General features: G+C 39.7%; 1 protein-coding gene across 3 annotated transcripts in view; it reads right to left on the reverse strand.

Moving 5' to 3' along the window:
• acin1a (apoptotic chromatin condensation inducer 1a) overlaps nucleotides 1-17,601 on the reverse strand; it is a 27,159-nt gene continuing 9,558 nt past the window's right edge. For 2 of the 3 annotated variants that reach the window (XM_048163809.1, XM_048163807.1), the window contains 11 exons: nucleotides 12,719-12,779; nucleotides 10,927-10,972; nucleotides 7,814-7,962; nucleotides 7,541-7,681; nucleotides 7,270-7,453; nucleotides 3,306-3,451; nucleotides 3,093-3,200; nucleotides 2,896-3,003; nucleotides 2,491-2,806; nucleotides 1,376-1,476; nucleotides 1-1,261 (listed from right to left, as the gene is read on the reverse strand). In XM_048163809.1, the coding sequence (XP_048019766.1) occupies nucleotides 956-1,261; nucleotides 1,376-1,476; nucleotides 2,491-2,806; nucleotides 2,896-3,003; nucleotides 3,093-3,200; nucleotides 3,306-3,451; nucleotides 7,270-7,453; nucleotides 7,541-7,681; nucleotides 7,814-7,962; nucleotides 10,927-10,972; nucleotides 12,719-12,779 (1,666 nt within the window). In that variant the 3' untranslated portion in view covers nucleotides 1-955. The remainder of the gene's footprint in view (nucleotides 1,262-1,375; nucleotides 1,477-2,490; nucleotides 2,807-2,895; nucleotides 3,004-3,092; nucleotides 3,201-3,305; nucleotides 3,452-7,269; nucleotides 7,454-7,540; nucleotides 7,682-7,813; nucleotides 7,963-10,926; nucleotides 10,973-12,718; nucleotides 12,780-17,601) is intronic. The other variant, XM_048163808.1, reaches the window with a different exon arrangement.

The following is a 17,601-nucleotide window of genomic DNA, read 5'->3' on the forward strand; positions in this document are numbered from 1 at the left end:
TTCATAAAATCGGTCTATTTTATTTCGGACAAACCAGAAAATCAAGTGGCTGAATAAACTCAAAAATAAAAGTGAGACGTGTCAACTGAAGCTGTGTACTGGGTGTGTGTCACGTGCACAGCTCAGCTGATTATATTCGGAGGGATCTAGACGCATAACAGAAGCAACACAAAACTGTGGATAAACTCCAAACCGGTGGAAGTCGACCCCCTACAAAAACTGACAAAACTTTTTTTTTCTCAGTCCTTAGATGTAACCTTTTTATTTGTACATTCAGCACTTACAGGAGTAAACAATAAAATTAAAAGAAAACAAAATGAAGCTTTTATGCTAAAACAATAATAATAATAATAAAAAAAAAAAAAATTTAAAAACCAAATGTGAAAAGGTTAAATATGCATCCCATTCTCCATGGCAGCTTGGCTAAAAACATAGGGGTTGTAAAAGGCAGACAATGGGTGGGGAAAAAAAAAAAAAATGATACAAGGAATGTGAGGGAAACAGAAGAGGAAAACGTAAAGTAGCGATCAGGACTTAAGTGACACTAAAGGCTTTCAGAGCATCTCTTTCTGAACGCAGCTTCACACAGATCGGTGTTGACGCTACACGGAAAGAGAAAGAGGACGTCACCAAACCTGGAGAATGCCTTGCAGTCCGACCCACTTATACCAGAAGTCCATTAACACTGAGGAGGGAAAATGAACACCAGGAGTCTTAAAGCCCAGTCAAGAGACACTGAGACGAGTCTACATGGAGACACAGCACCACCGTGGTCCCAATGTGTGTGTGTGTGTGTGTGTGTGTGTGTGCGCGCACCCGTGTCTCTTTACGCAGAGTGTGTGTGTGCATGTGTGTGTTTGAATGAAGTCTGAGTTGGTCCTCAGGAAGGTAGGCATAGAGCTGTTACAGCACATACAGGAACAGGGGTTACAAACTCAACAGTTCCAGACTTCCCTTAGCGTCGTCGATCTCTGGGTGGAGGGCTGCTGCGGCTTCGTGACCTCCTGCTCCCGCTTGCACTGTTTCCACCAGGCCTGCGATATCCCTCCTTCCGCTTGTCCCCCTCTCGCTCCCTCTCTCGACCTCTGTCTCGGTCTCGTTCTCTGTCGCGGTCTCGCTCACCTTCCCCTCCGGCGGCCCCGCTGGTCTTCATCCTCTCCCGATGCTCCTCCTCACGTTTCTTATCCTCCTCTTCCATCTCCTTCCACCTCTTCTCTCTTTCCCTCATGCGCTCGGCACGAGCCGCTACCCTCTGTGCTGCCTGCAACGCAAAGTGTGTTGGGTAATGAGTATCACTGGCATTATATTCTAAAATCAGTTTTTTCCCTTAGCAAATACCACTTTATGAGCAACTAAAATGTGTAAAGTAATGTACCTGCTCCTCGGTGAGGGGGAGCCAGTATATGCATGGGGCGGCTTTGGTTTTGCGGAAGAGGTCATCCAGCAGTTTAGCGGGTGGCTCCTCAGGTCCTTTTTCTAAAAAAAAAGTAAAAAAATAAATAGAAAACATATATATATTATATATATATATATATATATATATATATATATATATATACACACACACACACACACATACACACACTAGGGCTGCACGATTAATCGCAATGGCTGCGATTTATTTTAATGCACAGCTTGTCAGTGAAGCACGGCTCTGTGTAAATGCTGCTCCATCTGAAATCGCTGCGAGTTCGAGTCACTTATAACATGCATTTGAAAAAGCATAAGTAAAGTAAAATAGCATTTATGCAATAACATATAGCAATAACATAAGCATTTTGAACCTCTTGTCCAACAAAAGACAACATTTAATAACATGTTTTGACTCCAAACTCACTTCATAAAATCATATGAGTGTTTGACAACATCCTTCTGTGAAATTACGTGGCTTCTTATGAAGAATAAGGCACACAACATATTTCATAGTATTGTATACAGTGATTGTCTATGTCGATTAACATTGCATTATATACTTTATTATCATGAAAATATCCGAGAAGGCTTGAAGAACTCAGATAAACCATATATTGTCATATATGCTACAGCAATAGTATGATGCCCATAGGGATTTCCTGGAACGACGTGCATTATCTTCTTCTGAGCATATTTGGAGTTTCTGTGTGAGAGCGCCCTCTAGATTTCAGATGGAGCAGCATTTACTGCTGTATTTAGCAGCAATTCACCGACACGCCGTGCATTTAAAAAGCAAAAGCAAAAAAATAAAAAAAAAATGCAGCCTTTGCCAAATCACATTCGATTTGATTTTGCTTAATCGTGCAGCCCTGATATATACATTTTTATTTAAGATGTAAATATATACAGTACTGTGCAAAAGTCTTAGGCATGTCAGTATAATTTAAATATAAATTGGCAAATAATAAAACAAATATATAAACAATAAATTTAAATATCAAATAATAATAAGTTACTATACTGCAAAAAAAAAAAAAAAAAAAAAAGACTAAGGAAAAAGATTTTTTAAATTCTCACCCTTCTTATCGGTTTTCCTCTCTTTGCTCTTCCCTCTTTCCTTGCGCCGCCTCTCGCGTTCTCGTGAACGTGATCTTCTGGCGCCAGCTTCCCGCTCCTCTCCAGGTTTGCTGAAGTCTCTCACCTTATCTCTGTCCCATTCCCTTTCCGCACGCGATCTCTCCCTCCTTTCCATTTCCCTCTCTCGTTCTGCCCACTGGTCACGCTCCGGCAGGAGAGGCGGGGGTACCGGACGGCCAGGTCCAGCGGCTGCCGCCCCACGGGGCTCTTCTGGTGGCTTTTCTCCTGCTGGACCCAAACCCCTGTGGAAGTCCACCTGATGGGAATGAAAGGGAATTAGCTTTCATAGAAATTTTTTTTTTTTAAAAATGATGTTAAATTCTGCAGATGAAGTAAGACCTTTACCTCCTCTTGCGTGCAGAAGTCAACACTGAGGAACTTTGGGTTACTCTGGGGCCATTTAACCCCATGTAATGCTGTGCGAGTGGCCATCGCCTCTTCTGTATTTGAGTACTGAGGGAAAGCAAAGATGATGAATGGGTAAGCGAGTATGAAGAAAAAATTCCCCAAAAAATCCAGAGGGATGCAGGAAAGAGACTTACTGTGACGTAACAGTGAGATTTAATCTTGTCGATCCAGAAACCTTCCTCCACTAAAGTCCCTGTGCGGTTCAACAGCTCCTTCAGCTGCCCCAAGGTAAACGGCCTCACCTTAGAAACATCACAAAACAAGTCTTAGGTCACTAAACCTGGGACAACTCTCTGCATGTAGCATCTTTAGCTTATTAAAACATCGATGTGCACATTTATACGTACCAGGTTGCAGACATGGACAATGTTCGACAGCTTGCCACGAGGAGGAGAGGGTTGTTTGGCTGTGCGGACCGGGTCATCAATGGTGATACTCACTCCTGACTTCTGCTGACTAATCGAACGCCGAATCAGCGTGTCACTGGGAGCGACTTTAAGCAGGAAACAAAACAGGGTAAAAAAGGGAGAGAGATCGTTCAAGATGTCAGACTTTTCTATCCAAAACTCAAGTTTCACACTACGGCACTAAAAATTTATAAGGGTGCTTAGAAATCAGCGATCAGGACTTTTGGGGCCGATCACCGAAGGCAGTATCATCCGACACCGATCACCGAAATAAATAATACTACATAAATAGAAGGCTTCAAATAAATAATAATAATAATAATAAATCAATAAATACAAACTGTAACTAATCCGCATATGACCTTTTACCTAATGTACTATTTATAACAAAAGAAAAGGTCTATGCAGTGTAGGCCTAATTAGGAAAGTTGTTTACTGAAGTGACCGTGTTCACTGTCACTTTTTGGGACTTACAGCAGTAATTGCTTTCAAGTTTGAATCCTAAAATGTTAATTCAGGAGATTAAAGTAGCTGCTTGAATATGTTCGTTCAGCTGTATGATCAAACAGATGAAGTCACAACTAACCATAGCGACAGTATCAAACATGGCGATGCCCATAAAACTGTGAAGTTTTACCATGCAGGGCTCCAGACTAACTATTTTACTAGGAGCACTGTAGCCACTTACTGAACATTTTAGGAGTACAAGCAGAAAATTTAGTGGCACACCATAAATTATTCACATTTCCCCCCATGTTGACTGTATTACTGACAAATGCCTTAGTAATAAACAGACTTTAGTTACAGAAATTAAACTGCACAGTTTTATTTTAAGTTTGCAAAGCTTCAGATTAACATCTGAGGGCAGCATTATTATTCATAATGTCTAAATAATTCAAAAACAAAATGATTGAAAATGTATATTAGGGAGTGGAAATGGCAGCCACCTACTGGTTACAATGAGAATTGAATGTCTTTTTTATTTTTCCTACATGTTGAAACTTAGTTTTATAAATGGGGGTAATCTATGAAGGATGAACAAATAATGTTTTGGTCATCACATTAAAAATTAAATTTTAAATATGATAATATTACAGCTTTGAAGTGCTGGAAACAGATGTTTGAAGTACTTGAAAGCATTTTACTCTTCCTGCCAAAATTCCATGGATACAGTTAGTGTTACTACATTAAATCCATGGCGAATGTTAATTTGTGGACTGAAAGCCCTCCATAACTTGTTCATTCATGGCACAATGTTTCTCCTGGTTTCCATGTCAGCGCTGTTTGATCTTATGCTTGTGCTGAATTTGAATGCTTCTCATTAACGTTAGATCTCACAGTGATGTTATTAATTCTGTGACAAATTCAAATGCTTTCTTTACTAGATCTCCCAGCGCTGTGTAGTAAAGTAGCTTGCGGCTCGTGCTGCACTGATATTGGTCCAAACTGGTAAATGGTCCATGAAGCACAAATGAGTAGCGCAGTCTCTTTCCGCTTTCATTACATTTGCCATTGGGCAACGTTGTAGCGGTTGCGTCATCGTGACTGCTAACAAATTTGATCGCACCGACAGGAAGCAAAATGCGACCATTTAGACAGTGCGTAAATAAATGAGTCCAATAGGTTGTTTGCAATCACGTGGTTCTGGTGATGCGCGAAATTCCGGTGGAGGGCAAGCAGTGAAAATTAGAATGGTAGAGATGGAGAAAAGTCCTTTCTTTGCTGGTTTAGAAAGGTATAAACAGAAAATCACAACATATGTTGGACGCAATCCTTATGTTATGAAGAGGAGCGACTTTTCCGCTGAATTAAAAGACTTTCCTGCCATCGAGGAGGCAGATTTAGAGGATGTGAAGCTGCCGTCACGCCTTGTTCAGTTCTAGTCTGGGTTTGTTTATATCGCGCTGCCTTTCTACTAGTGAAGTTAGAGCAGTGATTGGGAAAAATGTTGCCATTGTAGGTCATTTATGCTGAATCGAGAATTGTAATAGGAACTCACGATATCGTTCGTGGAAAAAAATGGACGGTAATACAATTTTCGCCTTGGTTGAGAAGGTGAGGGAAGACGACTAGCAAATGTAATAATGTCACTAAATAAACCCACTGCCTTTCACTCAAAATAATCACATACCTAGCTGAGTTTTGTATTTGGTTTTTGTGTAATAATTAACATTATGTTTTAGAGTATGATCACTCGGCTTGTGAATGATTATAACTTGCACACAGCCACTTCAAAACTGTTCACGAGCTTCTATGGGTTTGATTTTGATTGTCATTGGTTGAAATAAATACAAAAATACAGCGTGTCCTGAACGTGACCCTCCGATTCTCCTCCGTGGTCATATGAGAAAGTGAATATTTACAAAAACAACATTAAAACTAGTTACATTTACACGCTACCAACAAATAAATGGATCGACTTCTGTCAGCTTGTTGAACACATTTATTTTATTTGGACATTTTCTACCATACGATGGCTGAAGCAGCAGAGCGTGACACTGTTGTCATGGTAACCAGATCAACATTGTGAACAGAATACTACAAAACTGAAGTGAAAATACCAAATTATAATTGAATAAGATATTTATTATCTTCTCCCTGCAAACGATAGCATGAAGAATGTGAATATTTAACCAAGTCCAATAGGTAAGCAGGTATCCATATTCATTTAACTATCAGCAGATACAAAACGCTATAAAAAAGGCGACAACTTTTAAAGTTAAAAAACGAAATAAGTCATATAAAACGGTATAGGTTATAAATGATATAAACACCTTCTGGGATCTTGATTTTGTCGATTTGAGCAACCATAAACGACGCAAAACATGCAAATTTTGAGTTTTTGATAGGATTCCTATATAGAAAAATCACTCCCTGCCCTCCAGACTCATTCGCGCTGCTGCTGTGACGTCATGTGCAAACAACCTATTGAGGCGAGTTCATCCATTAGATATTTTAAATAATCAACAGCAGCTTTAAATGCTTTGTAACCGGTTGCAGAGAGTACGTTTGAGCTGCGCCTCGCACCAATTGCAGCTAGTAAAAAACAATGCTGTATGAACGCAGCCGTATGAAGCACAAAATATGAGACTGACGACCATATTCTAGTGCTGTGTCAAACTTTACTATAATAGTCCAAATACTTGTGCTGCCGTCTCATCGTTTTGAGTAAGAGAGCCCCGCATAGACGACGTGCTGCTGTGGTTTGCCATTTCAGTTTTAGAGAGCACCATTTTATCTGGTCTCCGTCTTCAGATCAGGCTTGATATTTTTGTAATAACGGCTGATTTTCAGTATGCCCAAGAGTCAGAACCGCCATTACTGGGGATGATCATAAACAGCGCAATTCTGCGTGATTCCAGTCCTAGTTCACTTAAGACAACCGTCATTTTGCATTGACATATTTCTTATTAACCGTTTGTCCGTGTTGTCCGTCTCAGAGGGCGCACACAGAAAGCCGCTTGGAAAACAGCATCTCTTTCACGGCTTAATGCAGTTTTAAAAACTCTTTATTATCGTGCACGTCATGCAGTTTAGCAATAGTAGACTGCATTTTATGACAATCTAGCCGATTTGGACGTTAAGTTTGGGCTTTTAGGGACGAATGAAAGTGCACCGCTATCAAAGAAAGAAATGCACTAAAGCCCTAGTTTCTTGCTGTCATTGCAATGTCTCTGAATGACGGTGCAAATTTGTTTTTCAGACATGGACTGAACTGCCAGACGAGACCGGTGAAGCAATTTGTGCAGCACATAGAAAAATTCTCACCAGTTTTGCGTCATCTGATCGGCCTTTAAAGAGTCCATTGATCAAATTATATAAAACAATTATCGACCAATAACAATCAGTGCCCGATCGATCAGTTCACCCAAATATTTGAATCTGTTCCTTCTGTAATTCTCACCTGGCTTCACATCTACGTCTCGCCAAGGGGGCGATGGCTCTGTCTCCATGGAAACCTGTATGGAGCCTTCCATTTTCTCCTCCTGGCTAAGTCTATCCCGCCCTTCACTTCTTTCTTCCTCATCCTCTTGCTCACTTCTTTTGGATTCTTTCTGTCCATTCTCTTGTGTGTCAGAGGGCACAACCTGATTTAGAGGAGAAACCATGGATGTTTACCAAAACGCATAAGCAAACAAACAAATATTTACTCACATCAGAATAACGACATGTACCTGTGTTACAGTTCGTCTAATTTTCAGCTCTTGGTCACCCCTTTCTCCTCCTTCCTCTTCCCCAGAGAGATGCATCTCCTCCGGATGCAGGTCTAACACAGCCTCCTGCCCCAAACTAGGCTTGATGTCTGGTATTAAAGACTGGAAAGAGTAAGGATTGCATTATGGCACTGTTCATCAGATGAAGCAAGACAGGAATAGATTTTTGGGAGGGGCATTTTTTTCAGCATTAAAACATCTTTTTAACTCATTTTTATTTCATATTTCTCTGACCTTCAATGAGTCTGTGGTGATACTGATGGAGGGTTTCTTGGCAGTGACGGCTGTACTGGAGCCCCATCTTCTCTTCCTGCCAGCGCTAGCACCGCTTGCGGTCTCCGCTTCCCCTTCCGAACTCACCACCCCAGGAGACGGTTTGCTGCCTGAGGACAGATAGCATATGTTCGAAATCAAAAAAAGACGGCCATATCAACATTGAATGTTAATAAAATCCTGTAAAATCATGCACTACCGTTCAAGAGTTTGGGGTCAGTGAAATTTTTTGAAAGAAATGAACACTTATTTTCAGGGAAGCATTAAATTGCTCATGAACGAAAAGACTAAAAGATTTGTAATGTCATAAAAGTTTTCTACTTTCAAAAAAATGCTGTCCTTTTCAACATTCTTTCATGCAAGTAAATGTAATCTTAATATTTTAATATAGGTTGCAGCATCCAGAAAAGCATGAGTGCCATTTAGACGAACAATTCAACATGAGCGTAGTTGAAAACAAACACAGCATCAGCTCACGTGTTAGTTTGCTCCCGCGCAAATGCCATAATGCGACAGGAAGCTCGCGCTCCAGACTGCCGTGAACACTCCTAGATGCTTCAACTATATAAAAAATTAAGACTACATTTGTTTGCGCAATCTCAATCGGGAACCGGCAACCTTCAGGTCCAACAAGGAAGTCGAATTCAACGACTGGCCACTAAAGACAGGCTCCAAATGGGATCAATCTCATAGACCCCCTCATGTTAAAATGTCCAGAACAGAAAAAAACATGTTTACAGCTAGGTACAATAAGTGATTTTGGTGTATAAAGCTATTTTTACCCTTCATGACAATGAGGGCAAATGAGGGGGGTGAATTTTTTTTTTATATCTCATCTGTTTAAATTATATTAAGCCTTAAAGTTCTGCATAATTAAGGGAGTGGCCACTTGAGTGACAGGTGGATTGCCACTGCGGTCACTAGCAGTTTGTCGGCTGTCTGTTAGCCTTCACATCCAGCCTCTTTGCCCATTTTTGGTTATCTGGGAGTGATGCACGGTCAAGATGGCGATGGCCGGCTCTACGGACACTACGTCCATTGTTTTATACAGTCTATGCCTTTCACAGTTTCCCTACATTTGAGCTCCCGCACATACATCATTATGCGACAGAAAGCTTGTGCTCCAGACTGTCGTGAATGCGCTCAGGACTAGGGCTGTCGCGGTTAAGGATTTTCCCTTGCGGTATTTTTGAGTGGCTCAATAGTGCGATTTGCGGTTTTACCGCAATATATTAGTTCCGATCCTCAAATCTGACTAAACGAGAGACTTTCTGCTGATATTTCACAAGTATAAGCAGAACTAACGTTATTCATCTCTGTGCATTCCAGACAGGCTGTCAGTCAGTGCAGTTACATTGTTGCGCCACAAGGTGGCGGCAAGGGACTGTCTTTGAGTCTTTAACCCTTTCGAGTGTGAGTTTAAAATATTCTAACTGTCCCCCCAAAGTGAGTTTTTTTTAAGGCGACCGTTATTTTAGAACGTTTGCCTTTAATGTTTCCATAGCGACGCGTCATGCGTGTCACGAGCGCTGAGCGCAGTCACAATAACACTGTATGACAGGTGGATCGCTATTATTTTGTTTTTCCTTGTTTATTTAAAATATTCACAAACTTGCTTACCATGTTATCAACTATCTGATATTCCAATCCTCAAATATGTGTAAGTGAGTGTGTTTTGTCGTTTAAAAGCCTTTATAAATGATCTTTATCTTGATCTATAACGCGAGATGGGCGCCGCCATCTTAGTTTGCCCCGCAGTTCGCAGAGTCCTGTCAGTCGGATTTACAGCAAGTGAATTCATCATTTTCTCCCGAAATATATGCAAGTAAGTGGCTGGTGAACTGGAAGAATAATAGAGTAAACTTTGTAGTTACTTAGGCCCATTATGTGTGTGCGTCTGATATGAATAAATGTCGGCAAATTGTATATGAATGGATTGTTATTGCTCCTTCCACTGATGTCTGACATCAGTGTGTATTTTATAACTCTAAATATATTGTTTTAATGGTGCTTATGCATATTTAAATGTCTGAAACCTTAAAAGAAACATTATGTGGCTGAAAACACTGCATAGTTGTGATATATGACAAGAGCTGCGCGCTTCCGTCTCTCAGCCAGAGCGCGAAAGAGCAGTTTGAATCTGGCAGTTATGTGACGTCGCTGAACGTTCGAAATCCCATATGTGGGACCGTACCGCTCAAAGGGTTAAACCATTCATTCAACTGCACCTTCAAAAACCCTGATTCATTTAGAGAGCGATGTAATGAAACAAGCTGTTGAAATCATTTTAACTGTGAGCGCCACTTTATAAGGCTCAGCTGACCAGTAATGACCAGATGCTAAGGGAGAGATTTCTATCCTTGGACATGACAACCTTTTTTCACAAATATATGTCTCGGCCTGAAGGACAGACGCAGGTAATTGCACGCGCTCAGTCGAGCTTGCTCACATTCAATGTCTGTTTAGGCTTGTTTCGTGCAAATCTACGGAGCCTCTGTACAAATTACCATGGTACACATTATGCTATCATTATTAACTTATTTAATATTTAGTACACATGCATGAAGTGTAAAACGAGAAGGACATACCTTTCAAAAACTAAAAAACATGCAAATATTGCGGTTGCTGCGGTATTTGCAGTCCTCTGTGCTTGGCTCGTAAATAGCGCGGTATTACGATATTGCAGTTATCGCGACAGCCCTTCTCAGGACCTTATAAGTGCAGCCATTGACTTGCATTATAAGAATCGCAGGGATCACGGTTTCAGCTAAAAATCTTCTTTACTGTTCTACTAAAGAAAAAGTCACAACAGCACTTGCAAATTTTCATTTTAGGGTGAACCATTTCATTTTAGGGTAAAAAAAATATTAAAATAGAAAAGTTTTTAAACATTTAAAAAAAATTTTTGACAACATTACTATTTGTACTGTATTTTTGATTAAATAAATGCAACCTTGGTGAGCATAAGACTTTTGTTTGTTAAAGTCTTACCAACCACAAACTTTTCAACAGTGAATACAATGAAAGATCTCTCCAAATTAATCACTCAAGGGGAAACCTGTGGAGATACTCACTGCCGAGAGAGATCTTTCGGGCCGAGAAGGTCTTTGGCGTGGTGCTCTGAAAGAGAACAAACACACCCAAGCCAGGAGAAAAGGTGAGATAGATAGAATATATGGGGGAAAAAACACAGTGGGGGAAAACGTGTGTATGTATGAGGGAGGTAATAAGACTGAACGCCAAATAGAGACCAAAATCTCAATTACTTGTTGATGGCTCACTCTATTTGTCGTTCAGTTTCTCTATTTGTCGTTAGGAAAGACCGCCTCTTCAGTCACAGGTTCTTTATGTGATCTTCTGTCAATTTCAAAAGGTCTATTTCTGCTCTGAAGATGCGGTCTTGTCCTCTCCTACACCAAAATACTTTCTTTTTAAAGCCATGCTGCAGTTATCAATCACCCCTCGGGTTAAAAAATCATTTTAGGCAGTTAGTCTAGTGGGGAATTAAAATAAAGGACTGCTTTACATTAGCTCTGCAGCGGCCTTACTTATAAACATACATCTATCCTGTAGTCAATAGCTCCATTTTAGGGTTACCAGGAAGTATGGGAAAATATTTGCATTGTCTAAGCAAAACGTTTAAAGTAGAAAATGGAGAATGACTACTTATTTCCCGGTACCATTGACACATGTTCTTCACTGGGTTGGGAATGGCCCAATCGCACGTCTGTATGTACTGTATCTAGGCAACAACAGTCCAATGAAAGAAGGCTGGGAAGTTTGGGCAGAGATCTGAGAGCTGGATGGCAGAAGAGCTCTTATGTAGAACAATGTGGGTAGAGTTTGCGAGGCTCTGAGTGTCTTTTATTAAGTCCATTGTATTGGCATGAAACTGGAACGTGGGTGGAGTCTTTCAAATCTTTCAGGCACTTCAATCTATCGTCCGATTTATTTGCGAAGCTGTCCATAACTGCACATGGTTTCTGTCTGTTCAGGCTGAATGAACCGGGTTTTAGTCAAGCAGCCACAAAACAGAGTCCGTTTTCAAACTAAGAGTTAAGTTTGATTGTGGTAGTCCAGATGAAAATGAGAAAGCAGTAAAATCCAAATGTTGTGGCTGCAGTGCAATGATAAGAGTCCAAAGAGTTTCCTTGGGTATAAAGAGAAAACTAGTCCCATGATGGAACAATTGCTGGAAAACGTCTCCGTTAAATCAAGTCCTGAAAGAAGTCCATTTATATATGGTTTCTGAAAATCTCTTTTCCACCCTTGCCGCCATCTTGAGCCAAACTGACACTCAGCGATACGTCAAACCCACATTGCACAGCCTTTCATTATCAGTCCAATCAACAGGTGCTCCCAGCCAACGCCATTCTGGAAATGTGGCCATTTTTGACAGGTGTGTTGCAGACTCAAGGCTTATCAGGTAAAGCCATGGCACTTGGAGACAGTGGAACAGGTGCTGTAGTAGAAGTAGTTGTATGCAGGTACCAATAAGGGCAATGGAAGAGGCATGAGCACCTTTATAACAAAGCAATCAAGGGGGTTTTAAACATAAGCCAAAGTGACAGAGTGCCCCCTGCTGCTTCTGTCTATGACAGCTTCAGCAAAGGTTCACACAACATCATCTGTGACCACAAAGAGGGCAAACAAAACATAGAGCTGCTAGATTAGCTTGTGACAACCAGATTTGAAATGCATACAAGGGCTTAGTAATGCCTGCATATACCTGTAATAATTATTAATTTGCACTGAATAAGGGGGAAAGGGTGGCAGCCCTTTATAAAATGTTGTTTGCCTCTTTATGTGGAGGATATCTGGCGAATGGTAGAGTTGGGTCAGCCCAGCACTCCTCTGCGCTCTTACCTCCTCACTGCTCTCTGGAACCTTCTCAGGCTCCGCCATGACAGCCTCCTTCACCTCACTACTGAGACAGACAGGAGCAAAGAGAACAAAACAATTATAAGTCATAAAATTTCACAAAAGCCACAGTAAACAGCCCCCACAGTAAAAGTGTTTTTGGAATTTAACCCAAAAATTAAAGTTCAGTCATTAATTACTCACCCTCATGTCGTTCCACACTACTTTTTGACGTGCGATATATTGCCCCAGAAATAATTGCAATATGTGATATTATTGTCATTTTAATATCATTTTACGCTACTGAATATATATATATATATATAACAGCATAATAACGGAAGTAAGCCTACACACCTTCAAATGACAATGAACTTAACTCTTAAGAATATTTAGACTATATTTAGGCTACTGGAATTGAAGCGTAAAAACAATAATAATGTTGAAAAAACAAGTAGAATTTTTTTTCAAAAGCACAAAAGGCACTTGTATGGAGATTTTCCATCTACAGGTTTTTCCCTGACCTTGTTTTCTCAGTAAAGTAAGGGTGCACGCTATTGTCAGATGTCCATATGAACAAAGACACAGATTTAGCAGTCAGATATGTTGAGGTATCTGTTTTTCTAGAGGCGTGTTTGAAAAACTTATTTTAACTTGAGCGCCGCATCATGCATGAGATGCTGCTAAAGACGCGAGTGCAACAGTCAAGCGAACATGTTTCCATGGAAAAACGGTGCAGTGGAATGCAAAAACGCAACTGCCGTGTCCTGTGTGAAACTAGCTGTGAGCGTGCACCATTTCACGCCGTCATGTTTATATTTGCACCAGTGAATTGCGGAAACTGAGTGCATTCACTATTCTTCCCAACTGTCTGTAGTTGTCAGGAAAACACTATAACGACTTGAATCGGCATTTTCCGCCTGTCGATGTCAGCCTCGGAGAGCAGACGAGATGACAGAGGCAGCATGATCGGCAAAATGTCGGTGACATTTATTTTTGTGCAAACATAATGGGCAATATATCGCGTCACCAAAAACGATCGAGGTCATGTTCATATATCGTGAGATAAGTTGGTATATCGACTATCACGACCAGTAAGACCTTCGTTCATCCTCGGAACACAAATTAAGATATTTTTGATCAAATCTGAGAGCTTTCTGTCTCACCATAGAGATCCAACGCAACTACCACTCCAAGGAAAGAAAGAAAAGGTAAGAAAAGAAATCATTAAAGTACTCCATGTGACTCCAGTGGCTTAAACTCAATTTAATGAAACAATGTGAGTGATTTGTTTGTGCAAAACATACATAAAAACATAATTCACCACTTTACTTGAATTTACAAAAATATTGATCTGAAATGCGTGTTCACGACAGCATCACAACGCGTGTTGTGTTCAGACACGCACATAAACTCAATGCACATGCACGAGTGTTCACGAGAGCATCACAACGCATGCACTTTGTGTTCACGCGAGAGCTGACATTGTCCAAGCACGCTTTGGATATTATTTTGTAAATAAAGTGGTAATTTATGTGTTTTTTGCACAAGCAAAGCACTCATAAAATTGAGTTTAAGCCACTGGAGTCACATGGAGTACTTTAATGATGTCTGTTTCCTACCTTTCTGGACCTTGGAGTGGTAGTTGCGCTGGATCTCTATGGAGAGACAGAAACCTCTCAGATTTCATCAAAAAGATCTTAATTTGTGTTCCGATAATGAACGAAGGATGTGAAATGACATAAGGGTGAGTAATTAATGACAGAATTTTAAATTCTGTGTGAACGAACACTTTTAAAAGGAATAAAAAGTAATTTTACTCACCCTCAACACAAAAGGAGATGTTAAACAGTCTCAGTCACCATTTACTTTCATTGTATGTAAAAAAAAATTCAATGAAAGTGCATAGTGACTGAGGTTAATATTCTGCCTAACATCTCATCTTGTGTTTCACGCAAGAAAAATGTCATGCACATTGAAACAGCATTAGAGTGAATAAATGATGATAATATTGATTGTTGGGTGAACTATCCCTTTAAGTGACACTTTTGCTACTAATCTGCTAGATTCATGATCAATTCCAGATGGGGGAAAAAACTAATATCCCAACAATATCCACTACATCCAAAACAGAGATTGATCAATCACCTCTACAATCACAGGCCTGCTTTTACAACAAAACAAGAGCTCCAGAAAGAAAGCATTAGGAATTCTGGGCTGTATCTATATCCTTGCGAATACAGTTTCACATTGACCTCCAAATTAAAGCTCCAGGCTACATGTCGACTAAACGCAGCGCTCTTCCCACAGAGTTTAGAGGCACGCGTGGCGAGGCGTCGCTGTTTTACTCTCATTCCCTTTTAGATCGCTCGAACGGCCAACAAAATACTAGTCGATTCAAATAAAGTTCGCCCTGATACTAACACACAAGCACATAAAGATGCATAAGACAAACAGCGCTCCGCCGCATTGTGGGGTGCGAGTGCACGAGCGTAGCGCTGAGCATCGTCTCTTTCCTCCCGGGTGAGCAGTGAGATCACGCACCTATCAGCGCCTCTCTAATGACTACAAACGGACGGGACTTCGTGAATTCATTGAAAACCGCTCGCTCAACGCTATCGGGCCACCTTGAGCCCCGTGTTATTGGTTAAACGCGCAGTACAGCCATGTTTGGATGAGAGAAAGGGAGGTGCGCGAGACTCACTGCAGCAGGACCCCATTATCACCGGCTGAGAGGCAGCCGCACTGATTGCCTGTCAGTAATCTACACATACTTCAATAACGCGCTCTTACAATTACATAAGTGCCGGTTTGGGTAGGATTAAATAAACTAGTGATGCTTCTAGCTTAACTACATTAGAAGCACAATAGTAAACCGAGCGTCTTTAAAGGGTTAGTTCACCCAAAAATGAAAATGATGTCATTAATTATGTCGTCCCACACCCGTAAGACCTTCGTTCATCTTCAGAACACAAATTAAGATATTTTTGATTAAATCCGATGGCTCAGTGAGGCCTGCATAGGGAACAATGATATTTTCTCTCTCAAGATCCATTAATGTACTAAAAACATATTTAAATCAGTTAATGTGAGTTCAGTGGTTCTAGGTTAATATTATAAAGCGACGAGAATATTTTTTGTGCGCCAAAACGAAACAAAATAACGACTTTTTTTAAAAAAAATATCGAGTGATGGCCGATTTCAAAACACTGCTTCGGAGCATTATGAATCTTTTGAATCGAATCAGTGATTCGGATCGCGTATCAAACCGCCGAACTGCTGAAATCACGTGACTTTGCCGCTTCGAACCACTGATTCGATTCGTAAAGCTTTGAAGCTTCATGAAGCAGTGTTTTGAAATCGGCCATCCATCACTAGATAATTTCGTTAATTTTAAGTTTTGTCGATAAGTCGTTATTTTGTTTTTGGCGCTCCAAAAATATTCTCGTCGCTTTATAATATTAATATTGAACCACTGTACTCGCATGAACTGATTTAAATATGTTTTTAGTACCTTTATGGATCTTGAGAGAGGAAATGTCATTGCTGTGAATGCAGGCCTCACTGAGTCATCAGATTTAAATCAAAAATATCTTAATTTGTGTTCCTAAGATGAACGAAGGTCTTACGGGTGTGGAACGGCATAAGGGTAAGTAATTAATGACATTATTTTCATTTTTGGGCGAACTAACGTAACCCTTTAAGCTGTGGCGATTTATTGTATTGTCTTGGAAAGTCCAAATCGTTTGAGGTGAATCGGTTTGTTCGATCAAGTGGTTCAAAAACGATTCGCTGATTTTGTCGCAAAATACAAAACATTCCCCACATAAAAAAAAATAAAAATACTATAGTAATTTATAGTAAAGTACGTAATTAGATTGTTGTGGTAATTCTATAGTTGATGTGGTAATATATCAACTATAGTAATATAAACAAAGTACTTTACAGTATTGGGTACTTAATTTTTATACAACTATAGGGTATATTATACTACAATATACACTACAGTTTACTGTAGTAAAAACTACTACAGTATTTATTACAGTTTATCTATAGTTCATACTACAGTATGCTGTAGCATTCAATAAAGAGTTGTAAATACTATAATATAAACAGTATACTACAATTTACTATAGTAAATAGTATTTACTATAAATTACTATAGTATTTTTTTCATGTGGATCAACTTAAAATATTAAGGGGATAAATTAAGGGTTTGCTGGTTGGTTTTATACGTTGTATTTGGTTTCTTTATTCGTCCATAAAAACATGAAATTCTCAGGGGTAAAATTCAGTTACATACTACAAAGGTGATGCATGTAATGAAGTAGAGCTGTGAGATTAATCGTTAAAAGATTGCAATCTCGATTCAGACAAACACCGAAGCGATCTTATTCTGATTCGCCTGACTATTAAACCTTTGACAAGTACGATCACATTCAGATCTGCGTTGGTGCTGCCGCTGACCCAGAGAGAGCAGTTGTCATGTAAAGGTATGAAACGGCTTCACAAACAGTCTTTTCAACCACACAGTATCATTATTTCTGTTTTACAGTAATTCAAATGATCACAGAAGTACTGTGATAAAAGTTTATATTTCGGATATGAACACTGATGTCTAAGGTAGTGATGAAATTAGAATAAATCACCTTTTGAAAGTAACTTGAGCGTCAAGTAAAGATTGTATCAATAACATTGTTACACCAGTAGGTGGCGACAAGTGACTTAAATTTGTCACTGAATCATTCATTCAAGAGATCCATTCAAAACACTGATTCATCAAGTCATTAAATCATTCATTTAAACAGATTTAAAAAAAATAATTAATTCAAATTAATTAAATATTAGTAAATTAACTACAGCAATTAACATTTTGTCAGAACCTGTAC

This window comes from Megalobrama amblycephala, linkage group LG17 (assembly GCF_018812025.1).
Source record: "Megalobrama amblycephala isolate DHTTF-2021 linkage group LG17, ASM1881202v1, whole genome shotgun sequence".
Taxonomy (NCBI): Eukaryota; Metazoa; Chordata; class Actinopteri; order Cypriniformes; family Xenocyprididae; genus Megalobrama; species Megalobrama amblycephala.